Source organism: Phalacrocorax aristotelis, chromosome 2 (assembly GCF_949628215.1).
Source record: "Phalacrocorax aristotelis chromosome 2, bGulAri2.1, whole genome shotgun sequence".
NCBI lineage: Eukaryota > Metazoa > Chordata > Aves > Suliformes > Phalacrocoracidae > Phalacrocorax > Phalacrocorax aristotelis.
In genome coordinates this window covers 21,537,612-21,559,406 of record NC_134277.1, presented here as the reverse complement: position 1 = coordinate 21,559,406, position 21,795 = coordinate 21,537,612, and the positions used below count along the sequence as shown (strand labels likewise).

The 21,795-nt window shown below is 36.5% G+C and overlaps 1 protein-coding gene across 1 annotated transcript in view; it reads left to right on the top strand.

Annotated features, from left to right (window-relative positions):
- The window catches only part of PLXDC2 (plexin domain containing 2), a 278,669-nt gene extending 259,754 nt beyond the window's left edge, over positions 1-18,915 (top strand). Inside the window, exons 13-14 of the mRNA XM_075082687.1 lie at positions 5,816-5,976; positions 18,101-18,915. Coding sequence (XP_074938788.1) covers positions 5,816-5,976; positions 18,101-18,217 — 278 coding nt within the window. The 3' untranslated portion in view covers positions 18,218-18,915. The remainder of the gene's footprint in view (positions 1-5,815; positions 5,977-18,100) is intronic.
- The last annotated feature ends 2,880 nt before the right edge of the window (positions 18,916-21,795 follow it).

The following is a 21,795-nucleotide window of genomic DNA, read 5'->3' as shown; positions in this document are numbered from 1 at the left end:
GTATGGCACAATCTACTTTAATCTGTAAATGTAGTTTTATAAAGCTGGACATGCTACAGCTTCAAAATCATGGCCAGTACTGAAATAGTCATTACCTAAAGGGTACATTAAGGAATGCAAAGGAAGTTCTGCAGTTAACAACTAAACTATTAAAAAATGACATGTCTGCATGGAGACTCTGAAAATATCGTCACACATTCTGTTTCTGTAATGTTTAATCTACATAGTGCATACTCCTAAGTAATAAAAGTAAATGAGTACATAAGTCTCTACTGTAGAGACTTACGAGTACATAAAAGTCTCTACTTTTTCCAGTCTGCTTCATCCGTAGGAGCAATTTTCATGCACTTGTATCCAGACCCGTTTTGCTGTAAAAATAAGAACATGCCAGGAACACTGCCAACTTAATAAACCTGCATTTCTGTACCAATAGTGCTGTATAGATGCTCTCATACCCCTGTGATAGAATCATAGAGTCATTTAGGTTGGAAGAGACCTTTAAGATCATCAAGGCCAACCATTAACCTAACACTGCCAAGTCCACCACTAAACCATGTCCCTAAGCACCACATCTGTGTGCCTTTTAAACACCTCCAGGGATGGTGACTCAACCACTTCCCTGGGCAGCCTGTTCCAATGCTTGACCACCCTTTTGGTGAAGAAATTTTTCCCAGTATCCACTCTAAACCTCCCTTGGTGCAACTTGAGGGCATTCCCTTTTGTCCTATCACTTGCTACTTGGAAAAGAGACCGACCCCCGCCTCACTACAACCTTCTTTCAGGTAGTTGTAGACAGCGATAAGGTCTCCCCTCAGCTTTCTTTTCTCCAGACTAAACAACCCCAGTTCCCTCAGCCGCTCCTCATATGACATGCTCTAGACTCTTCACCAGCTTTGTTGCCTTTCTTTGAACACACTCCAGCACCTCAATGTCTTTCTTGTAGTGAGGATCCCAAAACTGATGACAGTATTGGAGGTGTGGCCTCACCAGTGCCGAGTACAGGTTCATATTCATCTGACCAACCAGCTAAAAAAATTATGGGTTTTGTTGAACATAAAGAATTCATCCAATTGCTGCCGTGTGACCTAAGAGCAACCACTCAGTTTATCATAAAGCAATCCTATATGAGAAGAAATTGCAGGCTTCATTCCCTATCTCTTTGTGAGAAATTCAGGGGTTTGCCATGAAAATTCATTCATTTGGTAAAAAGAGGGGAGAAGAGAACAAAGCTTGGTACTGAGTTTTCTTTAGTGTGATTGCTGCTATTTAGGTCACCTATATCCCTGGCTTTGCTAGTATAGCTGTGTCAGTCAGAGGGTCAAATAAGGTATTGCATTTTATCCCATAAAGATGCACATGCATATAAGAATTGAGTTTGAAATGGAGCTTTTTACCATCTGATCGAAATGCAAGAGTAGAATGAAATGACACGGCTCTTGGAGGGAAGAAGCAAAGTTTTATTTTGTAATTCCACACAATTAAATTCTACTTTTTATCTGTCATTTGCCCTTAGTTCCATGTCACCTTATATAAGGGAAAGCTTCTAGCCAGGAGGTAACAGAACCTATTTTTCATCCATTTTACCATAACACTTTTTTGTATCTCTACTCTCACTGACAATTAATCTCTGGTAAGTAAACTCTTTTCCATCTCATGTCATGAGAGGTGTGCATCTATGTACCACAATTTTGTTTTCTCATGTATAAAACTATCACAATAGAAACTTTGTGTAAACCTTAAATTTAGATAATAGAAAATACTGTATTTTATTATTTTGCAGACCTCAATGATATGCAATAGTGAGGTAAATTATATTGAGAAAGTATCCACAACATGTTTTCAAACACTCTAAATAACAGTCCCAGTTTGTCAGCATCACAGTCCCTATGAACAAGGACAAGATTTTCATTCATGATAAATCCTTGAGTTTTTTGTTTTCCCTGCACCAAAAGAAGCTAACCCAACTCTAACTAGATACATGGTATAGGAATATGAAATCAAAGATTATATAGTCTTTATGTGTTTATCATGCAAACAATTAGAACATTTTTATACAGCATTCCAGCAGGAGAACATTATTTCATGTTTGTATTGTGTGCCTTTATATTTGGGGAAAAAAGGTTACTTGCTGATTCTGTGCTGTCGTTCAGCACTTAATGAGAAGCAGACTAACCTTGAAGAGATTAACACACTCCTTCTGCTTAAAGGGTTTATACACGTAAGAATTTGGGGAGGAGTTATAAATGGAGCATATTGTATGTAATAATTACTTTTCTGAGCACAAGAAAAGGAAAGTTTGGGGAAAGTTCCACTGAGAAAGTTCCGTTTGAAAAAGGGTCGGTCATAAGATAAATACCCTCCCATGGGTTTAGCCTTGCCTGGAACAGCAGATACACTGTGATAACCTTCATAATATTTCTTCACCTGAAAAAGTTTCGATGTCTGTTTTTTCTACTTCCCTTGGTGGCTTTTTAAAAGAACTGTCAGTTGATTTTGCAGCAAAGAGTATTTTCAAAGTTGACAACACTGTTTATTGTCTCTGTGCAAAGAGAGCAAAATCAATTTCTCAGGAGTATTTGAGCCTAGGGGTCAATGAACTGAATTTCGATTATGGAAATTACAAGTTACTCACACTTGTTGTCATTTAAGAAAAGCATTTCTCGTATTTCATTATTTTTTGTATTTGGCATTCTGATCACTGCCCTGATGTCCATGCTGTGCTCCACCCTAGCCTAGTAGAAATCTGGGCAGGCAGTTGTCACCTGTGCTATTTGGAAGAGATAGCATTCTCGTTTGCAAAGCTCGATGCTAAACACTGAGAAAATATCAAATTAAAGGAGATTAATTTCATGCCCTTTATAGAGTGTTTAGGACATTTGCTGAAGTCCAGCATTTTTCAGTATGTAGGATATGATGTTCTATCTTCAGCCATAACATAGTAACAATACAAATTACTCATTTAGTGCAAATTGGCCTGAAAATGGGTACAAGTGATAAAGTAGTTTATGATGCACCGATGTGGCATTGAGGGGAAGAGTCAAAGAACTGTCAAAAAGGCAATTATGAGACAGACAAACTATGAATCCCCTGCTCCTTCTGGGGAGCAGTTACTTCTCAGTAGGGTGACTCACACAACTAACTGCTCATCACTGGGAATTAATAGCTGAACCCAGAGCATGTACAATAAAGCAGGCCTTTCCTGATGGCCTTTCAGTTGCTTAATTTGCATTTGCTTGGCGATATGTGCAAGTACTAAATATTGTTACAGTACATGAACAGAAATTAAAATGAGCTTGTATACATTCATCTATTCTCTGCTGAAAGTGAATAGCTATTTAATAAATTATTAATTGTTATGTCAAGTAAAAGACTCTGCTGCCTGAAAGTTAAAGGAACCATTTTTAGGGTCACCTTTCTTTTCTGTCTCCACCATGAATCTTGCATCCTTTGCTACATAGTGCTGTAACTACCAGAAAGTGTTTCAAGTGCCCTTTGGGTAGGAATACATTTGAAAATGGATCTTCCGCATCTTAGGCAATATCTTTTTATTTCACTGCAATGTAATGAATGGCCTGGAAATTTTCACTGTATGTACTGTGTTTAAAAAAAAAAAATAATAAGGCTGACACTGCTTTTCTTTTTTAAAAGTTCCTATACATCTGTGTGAACTAAGCTTTAAGAAACCTAAGTAAATCCCTTTGTAGGATTTAGGCAGGGAGAGGCCTGGTTCTTGGATCCCATTCATGCCTAAGCTCAAACTTCATGTCTACAGTCAGCAAAATTAAAACTGAAGTTCCTGCGTGAACAGGTATTCATGAACTTTTCAGTAAAAAGAAGGATAACTTCAGGATTAGGCAGTAACTAAGTGGGGGTCCGTGCTTGCAATTTTTTATTAGATTAATTAATGCCTCCCACATCCTAGTTTAGCCTGTAAAATTATTGGGTTCTTTTTCTTTTTCCTCTGATTCTGTTGCTCAGCTCCTTACCCCACAAGCTATCTTACTGACTTCATGAGAAAGAACAGAGCAGTACTGGCAGCACTTCAGCTGTCCTGACTAAATATTGAGGAAATATGGACAAAAGCAGGGGAAATTTACATGAATCACTTCACTCTCCCATAGATTTACTTCCATGTTATAGTTAGAAATAGCTCTTGGATAAGATAATACATCTTCATTATTTTTGACCCTATTCTCACAACAATGCCATGCAATCCACTGGGCCATGCAGCCTTCCTTGGTCTGGGGAGAAACAGTGCTGCCACACATGGATGACCTGTTACACTGAGGTTAACCATTCCTATTTTCTTTCATTGCCCCTCATATAGGTCATTTGACACTATATAAGAGATCAATAGAACCTTCTTCTATTATTTTCTAGTTCTCTTTTTTTAATATTAGCATGGAGTGCTGTAGTCACAATCTGATGAATAGTAGAAGACCACGTACAGTTATTGGTGGTGTTATTGTTGTTGTTGTTGTTATTAAAAGCAATAACAGTAACTTGTTTGAAGTGGTACCCATAACTCGATAGCTGTTTTCCAAGAACAAATAAAAGGGTCAGCCCCTGACCTCACAGACCATGACACTTTAAGACAACCAAAAAGACTAGTTCAGGGGGATGGCACAACAGAAAGGATGACTGCAGAAATCAGCCATTTTCATTACAGTCAGCTTGGCAGACAAGCATGGTCAGAGGAAATTTAAAAGTGGAATTGAAAGAAAATTTCTTATAAGTGAAACCAGAGCCAGATTTTGTACAGAGTAAGGCATGGAGGTGATCTGAAAGACTGCCAGCAAGGCAGAAAGCAGTGGGCATATTAGGAGAATAATATAAGTTTGTGAAGCCAAATGATCAGTGCTCTGCTGCTGTTTCTTAAACCTAGGGCTTCTGAATTGCTTTTTTGCCTGCAGTGATGGGTAGAACAGCACTTCTTTTATGCAAGAGGATGCTGAAGAATCATTGCTTAACACCATGTTTGTACTTGCTGTGATACTCTGGGTTGTCCAAAGTAGAAATCATACCGGAGCGCAAACAATTCTACAGATGTTGGCGAATTTATTGAGAGACTTTTTCCCCAAAGGTTACAGTGTTGTTAAAAGATTTCCAGTCACTTATTTCGAAACACTGCTGACAAGCTGCTTGTGTGACAGACAGCCCTCTTTTCTTGTGACGGGAGCATAACATAAGCAGCCTCTTGGTATCAAGTTTAGTAAATGGATGGTCTTCTGTAATACTTTGGTATGATGAGTGTTCAATTCAGACCAAGATTAGAATATTGTAGGGTCATTTAACATCCATCTGTTACACTTTCGGCTGTCTGATTCACTTGCATAGGGTGATTCAAAACCCCTCTCCAAGCTAATGAATCAGGCTTTCAGAATGTGTTTATTAACTAGACCTCACAAGGGTTTGTGGCATGTCTCAACTCAAAGCTTTAAAAAGAACCCCAGAATTCAAAATGTACTCAATTAGTACTTTTTGTCTGTAGGGCAACCGTGATAGTTTTATGAGAAAATCAAAGCAAAATTCATTATGAAGGTAATTAAGAACTTCAGAATGTCCAGACTGCATTCAAAAGGAAGGATATTAATTTTGTTTATTGAGTTAGAATTAGTAAAACATTTGGAAATGCCTGCTCATTAAGATTATGAGAGCATTCAGTTGTGGGAAAGAGACATCTAACATCTTTTTCCAACTTGGGCTCTGGAAAACAAGGAGCATGTAACACAGAAAAAGCAAATGCTCAATTGCTAGCTGTGAAATGGAATGGAGAAGACTTAAATTACTGGGCTAATAACTGCCATTTGTGCAGCTTCCACAGATGACAGTGCGGCGGAGAAGAAAGGTGGAACGCTTCATGCTGGCTTAATTGTCGGCATTCTAGTACTGGTCCTCATTGTCGCTGCAGCCGTCCTCGTGACCGTCTATATGTATCATCATCCAACGTCAGCTGCTAGTCTCTTCTTTATAGAGGTAAGACAAAAGCAACATGTTGTGGCACTAGTCTTGTCACTCAGCTAGTAGAATTGGTGTCTCCAGAACAGAACTTTCTTAACCTAATCTGGAAAGTATTCTTGTGTTTGTAGTATAAGCTTTGAAGAAATGGACCTACCTCACCTAGAAGGCGATGCTGTTTTGTTCTTAGCATGTTTGTCACTCAGCTGCTTCTTTAACTACTATTGCTATTACTTTTTTTTGGTTTTACACAGAACATATATCTAAAAGATATACCTCAGATACCACTCTACCTCTCTTTCCTATCTTTCATTGTCCTCACCATAGCATTTTTCCGTTAGATGTCATATACACTGGCATTTTATTTCAGCACATATATTTTTTTCAATTATTTTCCTGTGGAAAAAGAAAAGGTTTGCATTCATTAATCCTCCAGAAAAGCTGACTTAAAGTAAGTTTTTAGCTGGGAGCATGTGTTAGTTGTTCCATACATTCATTTGTAGAAATCTTTTAACGCTTTGCCTCAAGCTGTGGGAAAGATACTCTTCACCTAATTTTAATATCTAAATCTAATGTAATTTCCCTTTGCTCTTTTTTATTAGTAGAGAGAAACAAAGTCTTTTAGACCACGATTCATCTGACCTATTTGAGACATCTCCTTTAGGATTAGATAAATTAACATTTTTCTCCCTCAAATATAGATAACTACTTCAGGTGCAGACATCTACATTGCAGAGGCTGACATTTAGTCAGCTCAACTCCACTGTACATGACAATATGAGAAAGGAACATTTTCCACAGGTGTTTGATTCTACAAAAAACTGTGAATACCTATACTCACTTGGGTTTTTTTCAACACAGTGATATTCCTCTACCTTATGATAAGTATAGTTGCTAAACATGAAAGAAAACGCTGATTGTTCATAACCCCCACCTGCAGTACTCCCTTACTTTTAAGAGCCTGGACACTTTCTAATGGGCAATAGTGAAGGCACAGAACCACTGGAAGTGTCACTAGGGACGTACCCAGGGATTGCTTAAGTAAAAGCCTGGGCCAGGAAGATACAGACATTCATTCTTAGTGACAGCAGTGTGAATTGAAGTGAGACATGAACATGAACAGAATGATTCATCTTTAAAATTATATCATAATAAATATACTGCTTAGATGCAATAGCAGTGACAGAAATCAAAATGAATTTTTCATCAGTATTCCAGGCTCAGGTGATGTAACTCAAGTGTTAACCATCAGGGAACAGCATCCATGTAATAAAATCAATAGTTTTCTTCCATGTCTATGCGACATTTCAAGCCAGTTCTCTACTGATGTAGACAAACAAAACTCCACTGAAGTCCTTGTACAAAAGAGAAAGATTGTCCCTTTCTTTTTTTTGCACATAGGTTGAATTGCTGTTCTTTCACTCTAGTATAAACAAGTTTCTTATCTGTTATGATATGACTGAAAATGCTAAGTAAATGGCAACACCATTTTTTAAGGAGAGACTAATACCAAATTAAAACCGAGTTTTATTTCTTTTTGTTCTCAGTGTAGTAATGGCACGTTAATTTATCTCATTTATTGATATACTCATCATGCAAAGAGTGGTGTCTTAATCAGTTGTTTTAAATTCATTCCATTTAATATGATCTTTAGGTGGCATTAATCAATCTATGCAGTCAAAACTAAAATGTCTTTTAGCAAGTAATGTTGGCTTTTAGAAAAAATGGAAAAGCATAACCTTTTTCCTTAAAATAAAGGAGAAATAATTGAATAAGGACAGGAGGAAATAAATTAGTCAAAATCTAATTAATGCAAAATTTGGTATAAACTACATTCTATTTTTGTTACTAGAAACATTGTGATTCTTGTGGAGAATCAGCCATTTAGCAAGAATTATAAGAACTTCTAGCCATGAAAGGGTGGCCTTTCCCTGTGAGTGGTAAAACCACTAATCCACTGGTAAAACCACAAGGGGTGGAGAAAGGGATTACTCTGTATTTCAGAGCATTTCCGCAAATTCCAAATTGTTGGTGTCATAAACATTTAAGAACAGAATAAGGTAACCCAATCTGGAAATGAAATTGCTTTTAAGAAGTTTAGTAATTTAATTTCCAAATAAAAAAAAAAAATAGTGTGACCAGCTCAAGAAGTAAAGAGTAGAATATATTTTTCTTATATTCATCTGATCTATAGGATGTGCATGTTTCCAATACAGAGGAGAATATATCTTCTCAGACTTGCATTTTGAAACTAAAGTACAAAAAAATAATGAGCTATAACTGGTATAAATAGGTCACTGTTACAAAAAAGCATTCCTTATTGTATTTGTGCAATTGAAAAATATTTGAGTAAGCTGTTACAGATAACATCACAGCAGAGAAGCTGCATTATTTATGGGAAATGAATGAAATGTGGATCTGATGTTACCATCCTGGGGAAAGAGCTCAAGAGGATTGCCGTGGGCTTGGTCACTAAATGAGAACAAACACATAAATATTTCAGAAAAAATATTGTTTTGTGTAAGTCTCTCGATTAATAAAGCAAGGTGCACAGTTAAAACAAGATGTGACAGATGGACAGGCAGGTCCCTCATGCAGCTGTCTAAAAAATTACTAGTACACTGTAGACCGCCATCAGGTCTTCTAGCCAAATAAAGATCTGCATCAGTTTATCTATCATCAGGAATTAATATAAACCTAAGGCTGGGCAAAATAAAGAACTGGGACCTGCCCCATTTGTGTTTATTTTTAAAGAAGCTGCTTTATAGAGGTATCATATTGACATTAAACATAGCATGCGTTCAAAACTGTAACACAACTAATAGAGAAACTTATTTTTACATCTAAGATTCTAGGATGTTGTCATGATTTTGTAGGTAAAGCATCATTTTGAGTCAGATTTTGTTGGGTTTTTTAGGTTAAGGGCTATGTAAGGAATTTTGAGTTGGTTCGGTTTATAGTCATGACTGATTACTGAATAAAGAAAAGTATAATAGACTGATCCCATATCTGAGACTTTAAGCCTCTTTCTCCCTTGTGTTCTCTGCAGATATCACTCAATATCCACTTACCACCTCACTCAGGTTTTCACATAGCTCATCTCAAATCCATTTGTCATGCCCCTCATGTTGGTCATGTAGTCCCTTTTCTCAGTGAGCTCCCCTGGATAAAGATAAATACACCCACACTTTGATTGCACTGTTTAACTTTGCACTGATAAATGCAATCCTTTGTGACACCTCTGACCACCATTAAATGATATCCTGAATGCACTAGTTAGTTGAAATAAGTGATACCCAAAAGCCAAGCAAAATGCCATTTTTTCAAAAAGCAACTATTGTTTTAGAACAGTGACATTACTCTATGATTTTTTTTTACCCCTAAAGTCTGGAAAAAAAACGTTTCCTCTACTGGTTTTGTTTATAACTCTTGAGTACAATGCATATGTGCAGCCCCACCTGGAACAAAAATAGCTGTTTTGAACAAACAGCTTGAGAAGTCTTGAATGTCAACACTATTCAGTTTGGCCATACCAGTGTATCGTTTTAAAAGAATACCATCCAGATATTTCAATACTTTTTGAAAAAAAGTTCCCCTTTTTTTTAAGCATGTAGAAGATTCAAATCACAGTACAATGTTTTCCTCTTTCTTCCAGCCCCTACGTTATTCAAAATGTGTTTCATTGTTTAAGTTGCACACTCCCCTGGTGACCTAAAGACAGAATGAATTATCAACCTTTAAAATTAAGGGAGTCCCAGTCAAAGTTACAATGAATGCAGGCTTTTTCTAAAGGCTGAGAGTAAATGTTGGCTAAAGATTAGCTTGCAGAGTGATGGAAGAGGTGTTGTATGCTTTGGTCTTGTGGTATATTCTCTCCCTTGAATTTGATTTTGTTGCATTTCCCCTTTCGAATCAAATTACATACCTACTCTTACCTTGAGGAATCTTGTGTCTCTTGAGTATACTTTGAACTTATTTGCACTGATATTTGAAGAGTAGCAAACTTGAAGAGCAAAGTGCTCTTCAAGTCTTTTTCAACACCGCAGAATCTTATGTCAGAAATCTAGCTATAACTCATATAGCTACACACTAGCTATACCACAATTTAAACGTAATTAGTTTATTCACTAACCTATGTAGTATACTTGCATTCAGGATTTGAGGTTTGGTGGCCAAGAAGCCAAATATGATGTCCTAATTGTAGTGGATTGCATGCCTGTGATATATAGCAAAAGTGCTGTAGATATCTAAAGCTGAATGTAAATAGGAGTAAAGAAATTCCCATGAGTCAGATTTCCTCAAATTTCATTGAATTGCAGGCCAAATAGCAGTTTTAGTAGTATTTGTGATTTTACTTCTTTGCTTCTTTTTCTTCATGTTCTTTTTTTTCTTGTATTTTTAACCTTTATTGATTTGCATTTGTGTGTGAACTTTGGCACTGAGAGCAATTAATGTCCAGGTAACATTTAGCAAATTGAAAAGCAAGGCATAAGGGAGACTGTCTTTTACTCAGATGTCTTCTGCCTGTTTGCACCCAGTTAGCTGTGGACAGAAGGGCTGCACATGACACAAGAAGCTTTCATGTGCATGCCTTTACTGTGTTTTTCTTACCTTTCTTATTTATATATTGGTCCAAAGTCTTTTTGATGTTTGAAACTGAGAAGACATCAGAGGAATTGCTGGCCAATATGAAGGCAGGGAGTCAGACCTTGTGATGTCTTTTCCCAGCTGGGCACAGAGATACTGTTGGCAAACGTGCTTATGTAAGGCTAGGCAGCAGCGGAATAAAATTTTCCTGTGGCAGTTCTCTGAGGGGAGGGGATTTCAAGGAGTCTAAACTAACATTGCCAGTTGGGACCATCTTAACCTCAGGCAAAGAACCTTTCTCTTATATTCAGCTTACAGGTACAAAACCAAATCCAAGTTATTAACACATGTAGACTTCGAAGCTGTAGGGATAGGATTGAATTCAGAGCCTGTATCTCATAATAGTGGCTGTGTATGTCTTAATAGTAGTTAGTATGTCACACACTGAAGAGAAGCATGAGTGTTTGTGGCTACAAGTTATCATTCTTTTGAGTTAAGATCTCATTTTAAAGGTCATAGCCTTTGCCTTCATGTTCCCACTCTCCCTGGAGGTTTTCCAGAGCTTTATTGTGCTGATTCAACTGCTTAGAAACATGCGTGTACACATCTGCACATACACACACACACACACATCTGCACATACCTATGACTTTTTTAGTTGTTTGTTTTACTTCGTTTTGGATGTTTAAGCTGGATGTTTCACAAATCTGTTTTTCCAAATGGACACACAGAGAGTTGAACTGGTGCTGTGGAGCCAGGAGGTAACCTTGGGGAGAAAGAAAGGGATGAAGGAATGAGCAGCTGCAGATCTTCAGCAAATCAAATAATAGTTTGTGATCCTCAACTCTTCCTGATCTAACTTGAATTATGACTTTACTAGTAAATTAAATAAGCCTGGGACTGTTTTTTAGCATAGAGACCAACTAACATGGAAGGGTCTACATTCCTGTCATTTAACTCTGTTAGCCTCACAGTAAGGTGATGGCATGCAGACTATTAGCATGGACTGAGGATGGTTCCCAAATCCTGAACCCTAGCTGGGGTGGTCTGAGAAAGCACTAATTCTGGGGTATTTTTCTAACAATTGAGCTGTATATTGGATTGTGTTGAAGTATCTGGAAACATTCACTGGCAAGTGGATCCAGCAGTAGATTACCTTCAGATTTTGACCTTCTGCTCATCCCCATCACAGAAGGAGAAAGTAGTCAAAAAAGCAGGAGACAGTTCTTGCTGTTTGAGAGCGCAGGGAATTAATGGGCATTTCTGGCTCACTGTTACACATCTCTGCTCATAGCAACACTTCACAAATAAGAACCAGCATTTAACAGCCAGCCCAGTTCCCCATGCACCATTTCTGGGTTTCTGCATTAATGTCACAGATGCAGTGTATGCCTTCAGAAAAATGAGGAGGCAGAGTAAAAAAGAAGGCATTTTTTAAAAAAGAGTCAGAACCTCAGCTGGCTTAGACAGGGAATGAAGCTCACACAGCTCTGCTGATTTCTTCTGGGATATGGTCCATTGTTTTTATTATATATATACATTTTACAGGGGATTATGCTTTTAGTTTGAAAAAGGCTTGACATGGTCATCAATTTGTTTTTGTACAGAAGTTTGAGCTGAATTGTGTTTCATGAAGATGATGATTAAAAAGAAGAGAACAAGTATCATTTTTCTCTTCTTTCAAAGTCCTGCAGTGTCCTGGCATTTGGGCTATTGTCATTGATTTCACTGTCATTGTCTTGTACTGATAGCAAAGTTATTTTTTCCAAAGCTTATCCAGCTCAGCAGGAACCAGCAGCTCAGCAAGGGAAACCTAAATCGGCCACAAGGGAGATGCACTAAAATAAATAATCAACACCGACAATAAAAGTCAAAGGTGGGGAGGAAGGAGGCATTCTGTTTCTCGTCTGTCAGCAGCCAGCTACTTAGATGAACCTAAGACTGCTGAAACATTGTTATAATGAGAAGTAGCTTAAATCACAAAAAGATACTTTAAGCAAGCACTTCTATCAAGGAGAAAAATTAAGTCAGTAAATGATCCTACAGGATTTTAAGTCTGAAGCAATCTTTATTTCAGAACAGTTTCTTCAAAATATTCAATTAACATGGTGTCAGGCAATTGATCTTTCTTATTCCTGGAAATATGGATCAGAATTACAGTTTCAGATATTTGAAGCCTCATCCATTTCTGACTATGATTTGCCAAATAAATCAGGTGTTTCTAGAAGAGATTAAAGACTGATGCATAGATTATAATCGCCTAAACAATATTTCAGGTAACTTTGAGCATGCCAATGCATATTATGGGCAAGGTAATTCGTAACAGAAAAATATTTCCTCATCATGTGAGAGTAGAAGGTGGCCTGGGTAGCCAGACAGATAGAGTGGGCAAGGGTACTTAGACTAATGGGTCTTGATGGTATCATGTTAACATTAGTAGCAGACATTACTATTTTCCCCCCTGTTCTTAATCCATTTGTGTAGGTCTTTACAATTTGGCTGGGGTTTTGACAATTTAATCCAGAATTTGGATGGCTGTGTATTTACATATTTCCAGTTAAGACAGTTAAACAGGTGTCTTTATACCCTTGAATTATATAAATAATTTGACATCAATGCATATGTGAGGTGTAACCTTCAGTAGAAACAACGAAATGGTCCTCTGAAAGTTTGAAAGGTTTGAAATACTGGAAGATAATCAATAGATAAAGAAGACAAACTTGTATCAGAGCACTCAACCTAAAAAGTACTCAATAACTTCAGCTTTTGTGTAGTTTAGTGGGAAATCAAGTTTGGTAGGGAGCTCTGAAGAGTCTTTCAAGACTTTGAAATTTTGACCTTCTTCTGCTAATTCAACTATTTATACTCATGTAAACTATTTGGAAAGAGAATGTGTGTGTCTTGGTGAAATCTGCTGTTCAAGTTTACTGCTGAGTAGGAATAAATAGTTGATCCATGCACAAGCATTCTGGGATTTTATGCTCGTTGAAATATATGAAGGAACTTTTGATAATCTTACAAAATTTTCACAACAAAGTGTGTGTATGGCAGATTGGGGAGAGGGTGGAGGGTCAGATTTTTCATGATTTTTTCACTTCACTGCTCTTCCAACATTGCAGATCTGTACAGAATCATGCTCATTTAACTTTTCTGTACTGAACGAAGGAGAGGATGAGGATGGGATGGGAATAGTAGAGGATAGGATGTAAGAAAATCAAATATGTAATACATGTTGCCAAGTCCTTCTGTCCATTACTGACAGAGACTTGTCCTTATGCAGATGTATGAAAGGAAATGTAAAAGCTTACAATCACCACAGCTAGCGAAATATACATTATTACAATTGCTTTTAATGAATTACCATCTCAAGTGAAAAGTGTTAACTGGCATAAATTTTAGAGATAGTGTATAATGTCAGCACCAGAATCTCTCAGGAGCAGGACATCAGTCGTCAAATACAAGTATTTCAATACAACTTTATACAACTGTCTGTCCTGTAATTGATCTTGTATATTGCTTATCCCTTATAATTCATTTTCCTATTGCATGTACAAAGTAGATTTCATTTCTTGTTTATGTACACTCAGTTCATTCTTTCAAATATTTTTAAAATCCATTAAAAAATCTTGAACTGATTTTATACCAGCTTCTTCACTGGAAGTCTGAACTGATCATTCCCTTTGTTTTCAAGATAATATCAGTTTCGGGCACTAACTGGTTTCTAGTCTGTAAGTCAGTGTAGAAATGCACATCTTACTGAATTTTACCTCTTTACTAAATTGAAGCAGACTGTTCCATTCTTATTTTATTGTTGCCTCATTGGTGATCTGGTGGCTCATAAAAGGTAGGAGTCTTGCTGACAGTAGAAAATGAATGGCTTCACTTTAAATGATCTCTGGACAGTTAATAGAGGCCCATAACATAAAAACTGATGGGTCCTTTTCGCTTTCCTCTCTTTCAATCTGATCAAATTTAGTAGAAATTTCTGTGTAAATTTCCATCAATACAGTCAAACACATACAGAAACCACTGACCTAACTGAGACTCTCCTGTAGTTTTCAGCTTGAGCCACTTCTTTCTTTTTTGCTTAAAAAAGTTACTGTTCAGCAGGAAATAAGATGGTCTAAAGCCAGCAATCTCAGAAAAACAATCATAGACTGTAGCACTGGAAACCATGTTCAGATCACACCGAGTTTTGTTTAGACAGTATTCAATTAAGTACACTCAGATATGTTTCAAACCTTTTTTTTAAAATCATGTCTTAATGCGATCACACCATTTTGATGGGTAAAAGAGGCCCTATAAGGCTCAACATTCCCTCACGTTGAAAGATGTCAAAAAAAGAAACTGATCAACCATGAGAATACATTTCGAGACCTTTCCGTGCAACAACAGTGAGAAGATACTCTGGTCTCCACCCTTTAGGATTAGAGGTGGAATAGAGGATAAGAGGTGGAATCCCCTCTTTTTTTTCTCAGAATTAAGACAAATAGTGTCCATTCTGACCCTACGGCAAGATTTATTTAAAGACACATATTCTAGCCTTAGCATTGCTGTAGGGAGTCAAATATACTCCACAGCCACCATCAGTGCTCTAGACAGGCATAATGTAAGAAATGTAAAAGGTAGATCTCACTTCCCATGGATTATCTGACCACTAGTTTCTTTAGTTTTATCTTATTGACCTTCAAAAGGAATTAACTTTTTTTTTTAGTTCATATCATAAATTATTCTTCTGCCTCCTAACATGTATCTTCGGTATCCTGGTCATGTAAGGTCACAAGTGCTTTTCCCTCATCCTTATTTGTTCAAAATAATGAACCCAAGGAAGCTTCATTCCTATGAGAAAAATCCTATTCCTGCTTTCCTGCTTTGTAATACACTGAAAGGAAGCAGGAGTTACAACCCTCCAGCCACAGCTCAAAGGATTTCCTTTAAGGGTTCTAGCTGCAGAGGAAGAAGCATATTTTTTCCTGTTAAATTGGATGACAAAACTAAGGAATTAGTTAAAATACCCAGCTTGCTTTCTCCCTGATTTGTTTTGTTTGTGTTTTTTTGTGGATTGGAGGTGGGATGTGTGTTAGGTTTTTGATATCTTCTCATTACTCTGCTTCACAGAGAATTAAGGGGAAGAATGCATCAGGCATTTCCTGAGCTGCTTCAGTAGTTCAAGGAGTTTTGTATCTCCTGATATCAATTAGGTTACTTTTGGTTTTATCAATTAAAATGGTAATGTCTCTACAGCTTTCTGGGGGTCAATACACAATGCAATGAACTCATAGCTTGTCAATGCTGTCTTTTAAGGCTGGCAACCACTTACATTACCCACACGCACACAAAGAAGTTGAAATTAGTCTGTCACTAGGAACGGAAAATCTCACCTCAGGCATGAAGAGAAAACATAGAAAGCTGCAATTGTAGTATTTGGAGATGACCTTCAAATCTGTTGGTTTATTTCTGGAACAACAGCTGATGTTGATGTTGTATCGTGTTGTATCATTAGAACTGATACACATCTGTTCTGTATTTCAGCATCTGGAAAGGCCAGTTAAAAAGAGTAGCCAAATGGCAGATTTAGTTTCTAACGGCAACATAACAAGGAAGTACTAACTAATCATGGGTACATCTTAAAATTAAATTAGGAAGCAACTTAATAGATTAAAACTCAGCTCGTCCTTATATGCTGCCATTTGAGACTGTTTCTAATTATTTTTTTCCTTCTAATTTTCCAATCATTTTTCATTTTCTTTTTCCATTAGAGACCTCTTGGTCAAATTCTATTCACATTTATACCAGTAGAAATCTGGAATAAGTCTTTTACATTTAATTGAATTATTCTTTATTTACTTTGGTGAGTCCAAGAACAGAATATGACCCTCTCTCTTTAGCAGTAACCAAACTGTCCTTCTTAATTCTGAAACCTTGCTGAATCAAGCTTAGGTAGGAAAAAAAGTCTCCAAAGTTGGAATAGACTAAGTTTTCTTATTAGGAAAAGACATCCATTAAAGAGGACAGTGTTCCGACTTCCTGCTTGGTAGGAAGGTGTTATATTTGAAAGACCTGAGATTTTAAATTACCTGCCAAACAGAATTTAACTCTGGATGCCTCAGAAGTAACCTGATTCTGCAATGGGAGAAAAATAAATCAGTTGCTTTTATATTGCATCTTCCTAACAGTGGTCACTGAGGAAGACTTTGTGCTGTACCCGCAGACAGCTGTGTGACTTGTAGTTAAAAAGATTCAGTGGTTCCCCTAGATTTCTTTAGTGATTTCTGCTCAACAGCACCATGAGTCCCAGCATAATGTCGTGTTTGTGCCTGTTCTGTAGTCCCCAACACCTCCCCTCAGAAGCATGAAATATCATTAGTGATCAGAAGGCAATCAAAATGGAGTATTATGGGGACATAAAATCAAATGCAATGTTTATTTTTGGAAGAAAGATCATAAAGTAAAATTGTTTAGATTTTGAACTGTCAGTGAAAATACAGGCTGTGACTTATCTTCACTGTTTCTCCTCTCATTTTCCTGCAACGTTTCTATATAGGTTGCTATACCTTCTAGACCTCCTTCCAAGCAGGTTGTAACTGTTGTCAGTAAAGAAAAAGAAATATGTGTCAGCATATTTGGCAGATAAAATTTTCAATAGGGAATAATCATTTTAGGAGAGCTTTTTCTGCTAACTGACTTTAAGAAACAGTTTTCCTACTTTTCTGAAAACTTCTCCTTTTGACAGAACCTCAGCTTTGTCACACAAAGTCTGAGCCTTCTCAGACGTTAATTAGTTTGAAAAATACCTGGGTTTTAAAGAATTTTTCCTTCCCAGAAGCATCACAATCATAAAGGAATTGTTCTCTCTGACCCAGAAAAGATCTTTTTCTTTTCTCTGTTTATTAGCTGTTCTTAAAGCAGGCACCAAAGTTCCTAATGAAAATTGGTTAGGTCCTCTTAAGACCCTTGTACCCAAAGGTCATAGGAGTTCAAACAAAAAGGTTGCTTCAGCTTTGAACCGTGAAAGTAAACATGAAACATGAAAGTCAAGTAGAAATTATAGCACTTGAAATAGAATGTAATTATTTTGGAAGTCCTACAAAATCATGCCAGAGTTTTGTTCTAATCATTTTTAAAATTACAGTTTCTGTGTACTCTGCTACACGTTCTTCCATGCAGTGCAGTATGTTAGCAAATTCCTATGCAGAACTAAGAATGAAAAGCAGTGGACAGATCCTTTTGGGAGTGGTGAATCAGCAGGTCTTTATAAGACAAAATGCACAGATCCACTGATCAACAGTTTTAGATAGGAGCTATTTCATTGTATTCATTTCTAGGACTAGTAGCAATTATTTAGGTCTTTGAGAACAGCCATCACCCACGAATTTAGAAGGAGGAAGTCCTCTAACTTTTGCTGCTGAACTGTGCTTCTCCATTCCTGTAACAACACAGAGTGGGGTTTAGTATGAGAGAGACCAAAATTAAAGCTCATTGTTATTTTTTTTATTATTAAGTTCTTGTAAGATTCATATTTTGAAAGTTTGTTTTCTTGTTGTTGCCATTACAGCGACGTCCAAGCAGATGGCCAGCAATGAAATTCAGAAGAGGATCCGGACATCCTGCCTATGCTGAAGTGGAACCAGTTGGAGAAAAAGAAGGGTTCATTGTATCAGAGCAGTGCTAAAATTTCTAGGACAGAACACCAGTACTGGCCTACAGGTGTAAGACATTTACTTTGCCTCTCTTTAAAGAAAAGGAGCCCTAAGCTGCTGTAGCCTGATAGGAAGAAGATTTTGGATAAGCTTTGTCCAAGAAGAAAATCTAAGATACCAGATTACCACTGCACAGTAGTTTTTGTTAGTGGACTGAGACACAATGGTCCGTGCAGAACACTTGTCAGTGGACACATATGGTATCAGAACTATGGCACAAGTGCCATGTTATTGGCTTTAGGTATGGGGATGCACAGTAATCAAAAATATAATAAAGCTTTGGTGCACAAGGGTATTGCCCTTCGGTTCAAGTGTTCTTCTCTGGTATCTCAAAGACTGAGCACTGATCAGTGTTCACAGGTGATTAAGAAAAGTATCTCAATGCAGATAAGGAAGAAAAAGAGGAATTTTCCAATACTTCTACAAGTGGATGTGAAATACACTCACTTTTCAATTCTAAATTAACGTACCCACCTAACTGAGCAAGTCACAATGTATATGCTTTCCAGGAATAGAACAATGTTTCTTGTACATTGCTGATTACTCTCTTTCTAAACAACTCATGATATACGAATTGATAAGAAATGAAGACAACAGAGAATTTTCACAACAGTAAATTTATTTTATTTCATGGGAGTTCACAATAAATTGGGCTGTTTTTCTGTTTCAATGTTCACTGAAAATTAATTGTCAGGTTTGTTTTCAAGGAATAGCTTTCATTTCTGAGCAGTAGGCCGAAGTAACAGCAACAGATCCTTTTAGCTGCCAGAGATCTTATGGACCATTTCTTAGGCAATGCGATATGAAAAATAATTTTTTAAACAAAAGGCTTTCTATCCTTTGCCATTTCATTGTGAGTCCTTACTGAGAAGCACCACAGACTTCAATGCACCCCTTCCAGAGATTCAGATACAAGTGTTATTGAACCCTGCTGATTCATACAGTGATTTTCTTTAATGCACATAGTAGTTGCATAAATATATATATAAATATATTTTTTTTTATAGCTAACACAAGGCAGGCTCTTGTGACTGTTAAGACTGCATTTTTGTCATCCAGACAAAGGAAATGGATTGCATTACTGCATATTTCCACTGAGTTGTAAAATAATCCTTAATATTAGAATATTTTTATGTTGTGTAGGGAAGGTGGTTCATGTAGTTGCAGTGCCATAACCTTTCTGCCTATTGGAACCACTCTTTCTTTAGTATCGACCCTTTCCCTCCCTGTATAGGGAAAGACAAGACTATAAATTCATACCATCAAAACCAGTTACTCCTTTCATGGAAGGGGTTAATATACACTGAGACCTAGATCTTCCATGAGGAGTGGGAACCTAAATACTTTGATGATCTGGGCCTGAGCTATTAAAATATTAAATTCAGGTATTGTATGTGCATTTCACCATAGCCATTGACTATCAAATTTTTGACATACTGACAAGGCACTTGAATCATTTTAAAGTGAGTTATACAACATTTGCAGTTTTGGATCTCAAGTAGTGAAAAAAAAGTTGTAGATACCACCTTAATAGTACAGTTTAGTACATTTAGTACAGTACATTTTACATTTCTTGTCGATGTTTGTATAGCCTAAATTTGATTACTTAATGCTGTTTTAAAACAAAAACAAACATGATTTTTACTTGTTATTTTGTTCAGTAAATAATACAATACTGTATTTTCTGTATTTTTTTTATTTTGTGTAACACACTTTTATTTTCATCTGTTTTAAATCATCTAGTGTGAGATTGAAACTGTCAAAACCTAACTGGTATTAATCTGAAGGTACTAACAAACATATTGTCTAGAAGCCTGGTGAAAGGTCTGTGGCAAGTATTCATTTCAGTTTGTGCGGGTCTGCTGAGCCCTGTTTCTAACAGGCTGGGATTAAATTGCAGGCTGTTAATTCCGATAGCAATAACCAAATGTATGCACATATATATATCTGGCGACACTCATTTCTATTAAATAAAAAGGTATCAGTGCACATCATTTAGACACGTATTTGGTGTGCAATACTTATCATTAGTTTTTCTAGGAATCTTGGAAGTCATCAGCTAGGGTCCACTGGCCAAATGAAGCAACTGGAGAGCTTCCATTTGAAGCATGCTGGAACCCTGTTTGAAATATTTTTTATTTCAGAGCACATCTTGGCAAATTATACTAAGAAATTTACAAAAATCTACACAGTACTGCAATAAGTTCAAAGGATATTTCGTATAAGTAAAGAAAATTCATGTTATGGGTTTACAGGTCTGCACTTCAGCTGTTTCACTCCTGTTTTTCATGGCTTTACCCACGTATGTAATACATGTCATGCAATGGAGCTGACAGAACATTTGTAACATTATTAGACAAACACAACAATTTTAAAATCTGGTATTTTGATTACTTTTGTTTTAAGGCCCTCTTGTGCAGCTGAAGGATGTTTATTAGTATTTCCAAACTAACTTAGATTTCATACTCCTTCATAAGATAATAGCAATTATTTTTTTCACTCTTTGTCCATTTCTCATCATTTGGTGGCAGATTTCACTGGTCTATGGGGAGCATCATAGTGTACTGTTTTTTATTTTTTGCCATGATGTTATATGATATGGATTATAACGTGATGAGTTGCTGGGTTTATTTAATAAGACTGATAGGCATATGCTTATGTCTGATAAGAACTGATATCTGAAGAGAAAACTTCCTGCATACTAATGGATGTATAGTGTCTCATTGGTGTCTGCTTTGATATATTCTGTGGTATGTTCTATTTATCCCAGTAGGCAAAAGTTAATTAAGTAATCTGTTGCTGTTTTGTATTTCCATCTGGTTTTCTAATTTTTTAATAATTAAAATTGCCACATTAAAAATTATACAAATATTAATCTATAGGTGTGATGAAATATTGAAATTAACTGAGAATCCTATTCTTATAATTTTATAAAGCACCACATTAATTGATCCAGACTGAAGAAGTGTCATGTAACCCATTCTCAGAGATCCAGCTGAAATGTTATTCAACAATTCATAAAGAAATTTCTATCTAGGTCTCTGAAAGAGTGGCTTTCCTAGCATTCCCACTGGTCCTTCATTTGAAAGTACTTCAGAATATTTTATTTGTTTAAATGCTTACTTACAGAGTAATTTATTCTAACAGCTTTTTTAACTCAAACTTTCCGGTTAATTTATGTATCTAATGCATGTAATGATTGCAAGATCTCCCAAAATTATAATTTCTTATTATTTTCCATTTTAGTGTTAAACATTCCATAATACCTTACACTGTCAGTGCTATGCTTTAGCTCATCTTGTTTCACAGAAAAAAAGGAAAATTTGAACTACAAGGATTCAAAGCACATTACTAAATAGCTCTGTAAATCTCAGTAAGATGAAACAATAAACCAGATATGTGTATTGCACTCAGAGATTGTTGAAAAAAGATCCTTACAATTACAAAATTGTATTCAGACATTACAAAATTCTGGAACTGCAGAAGAAGTGGAATTGTAATTTCACTCCCATGTGCATGCATACCTGATTTAATTGCCTGCTGTGTTTCT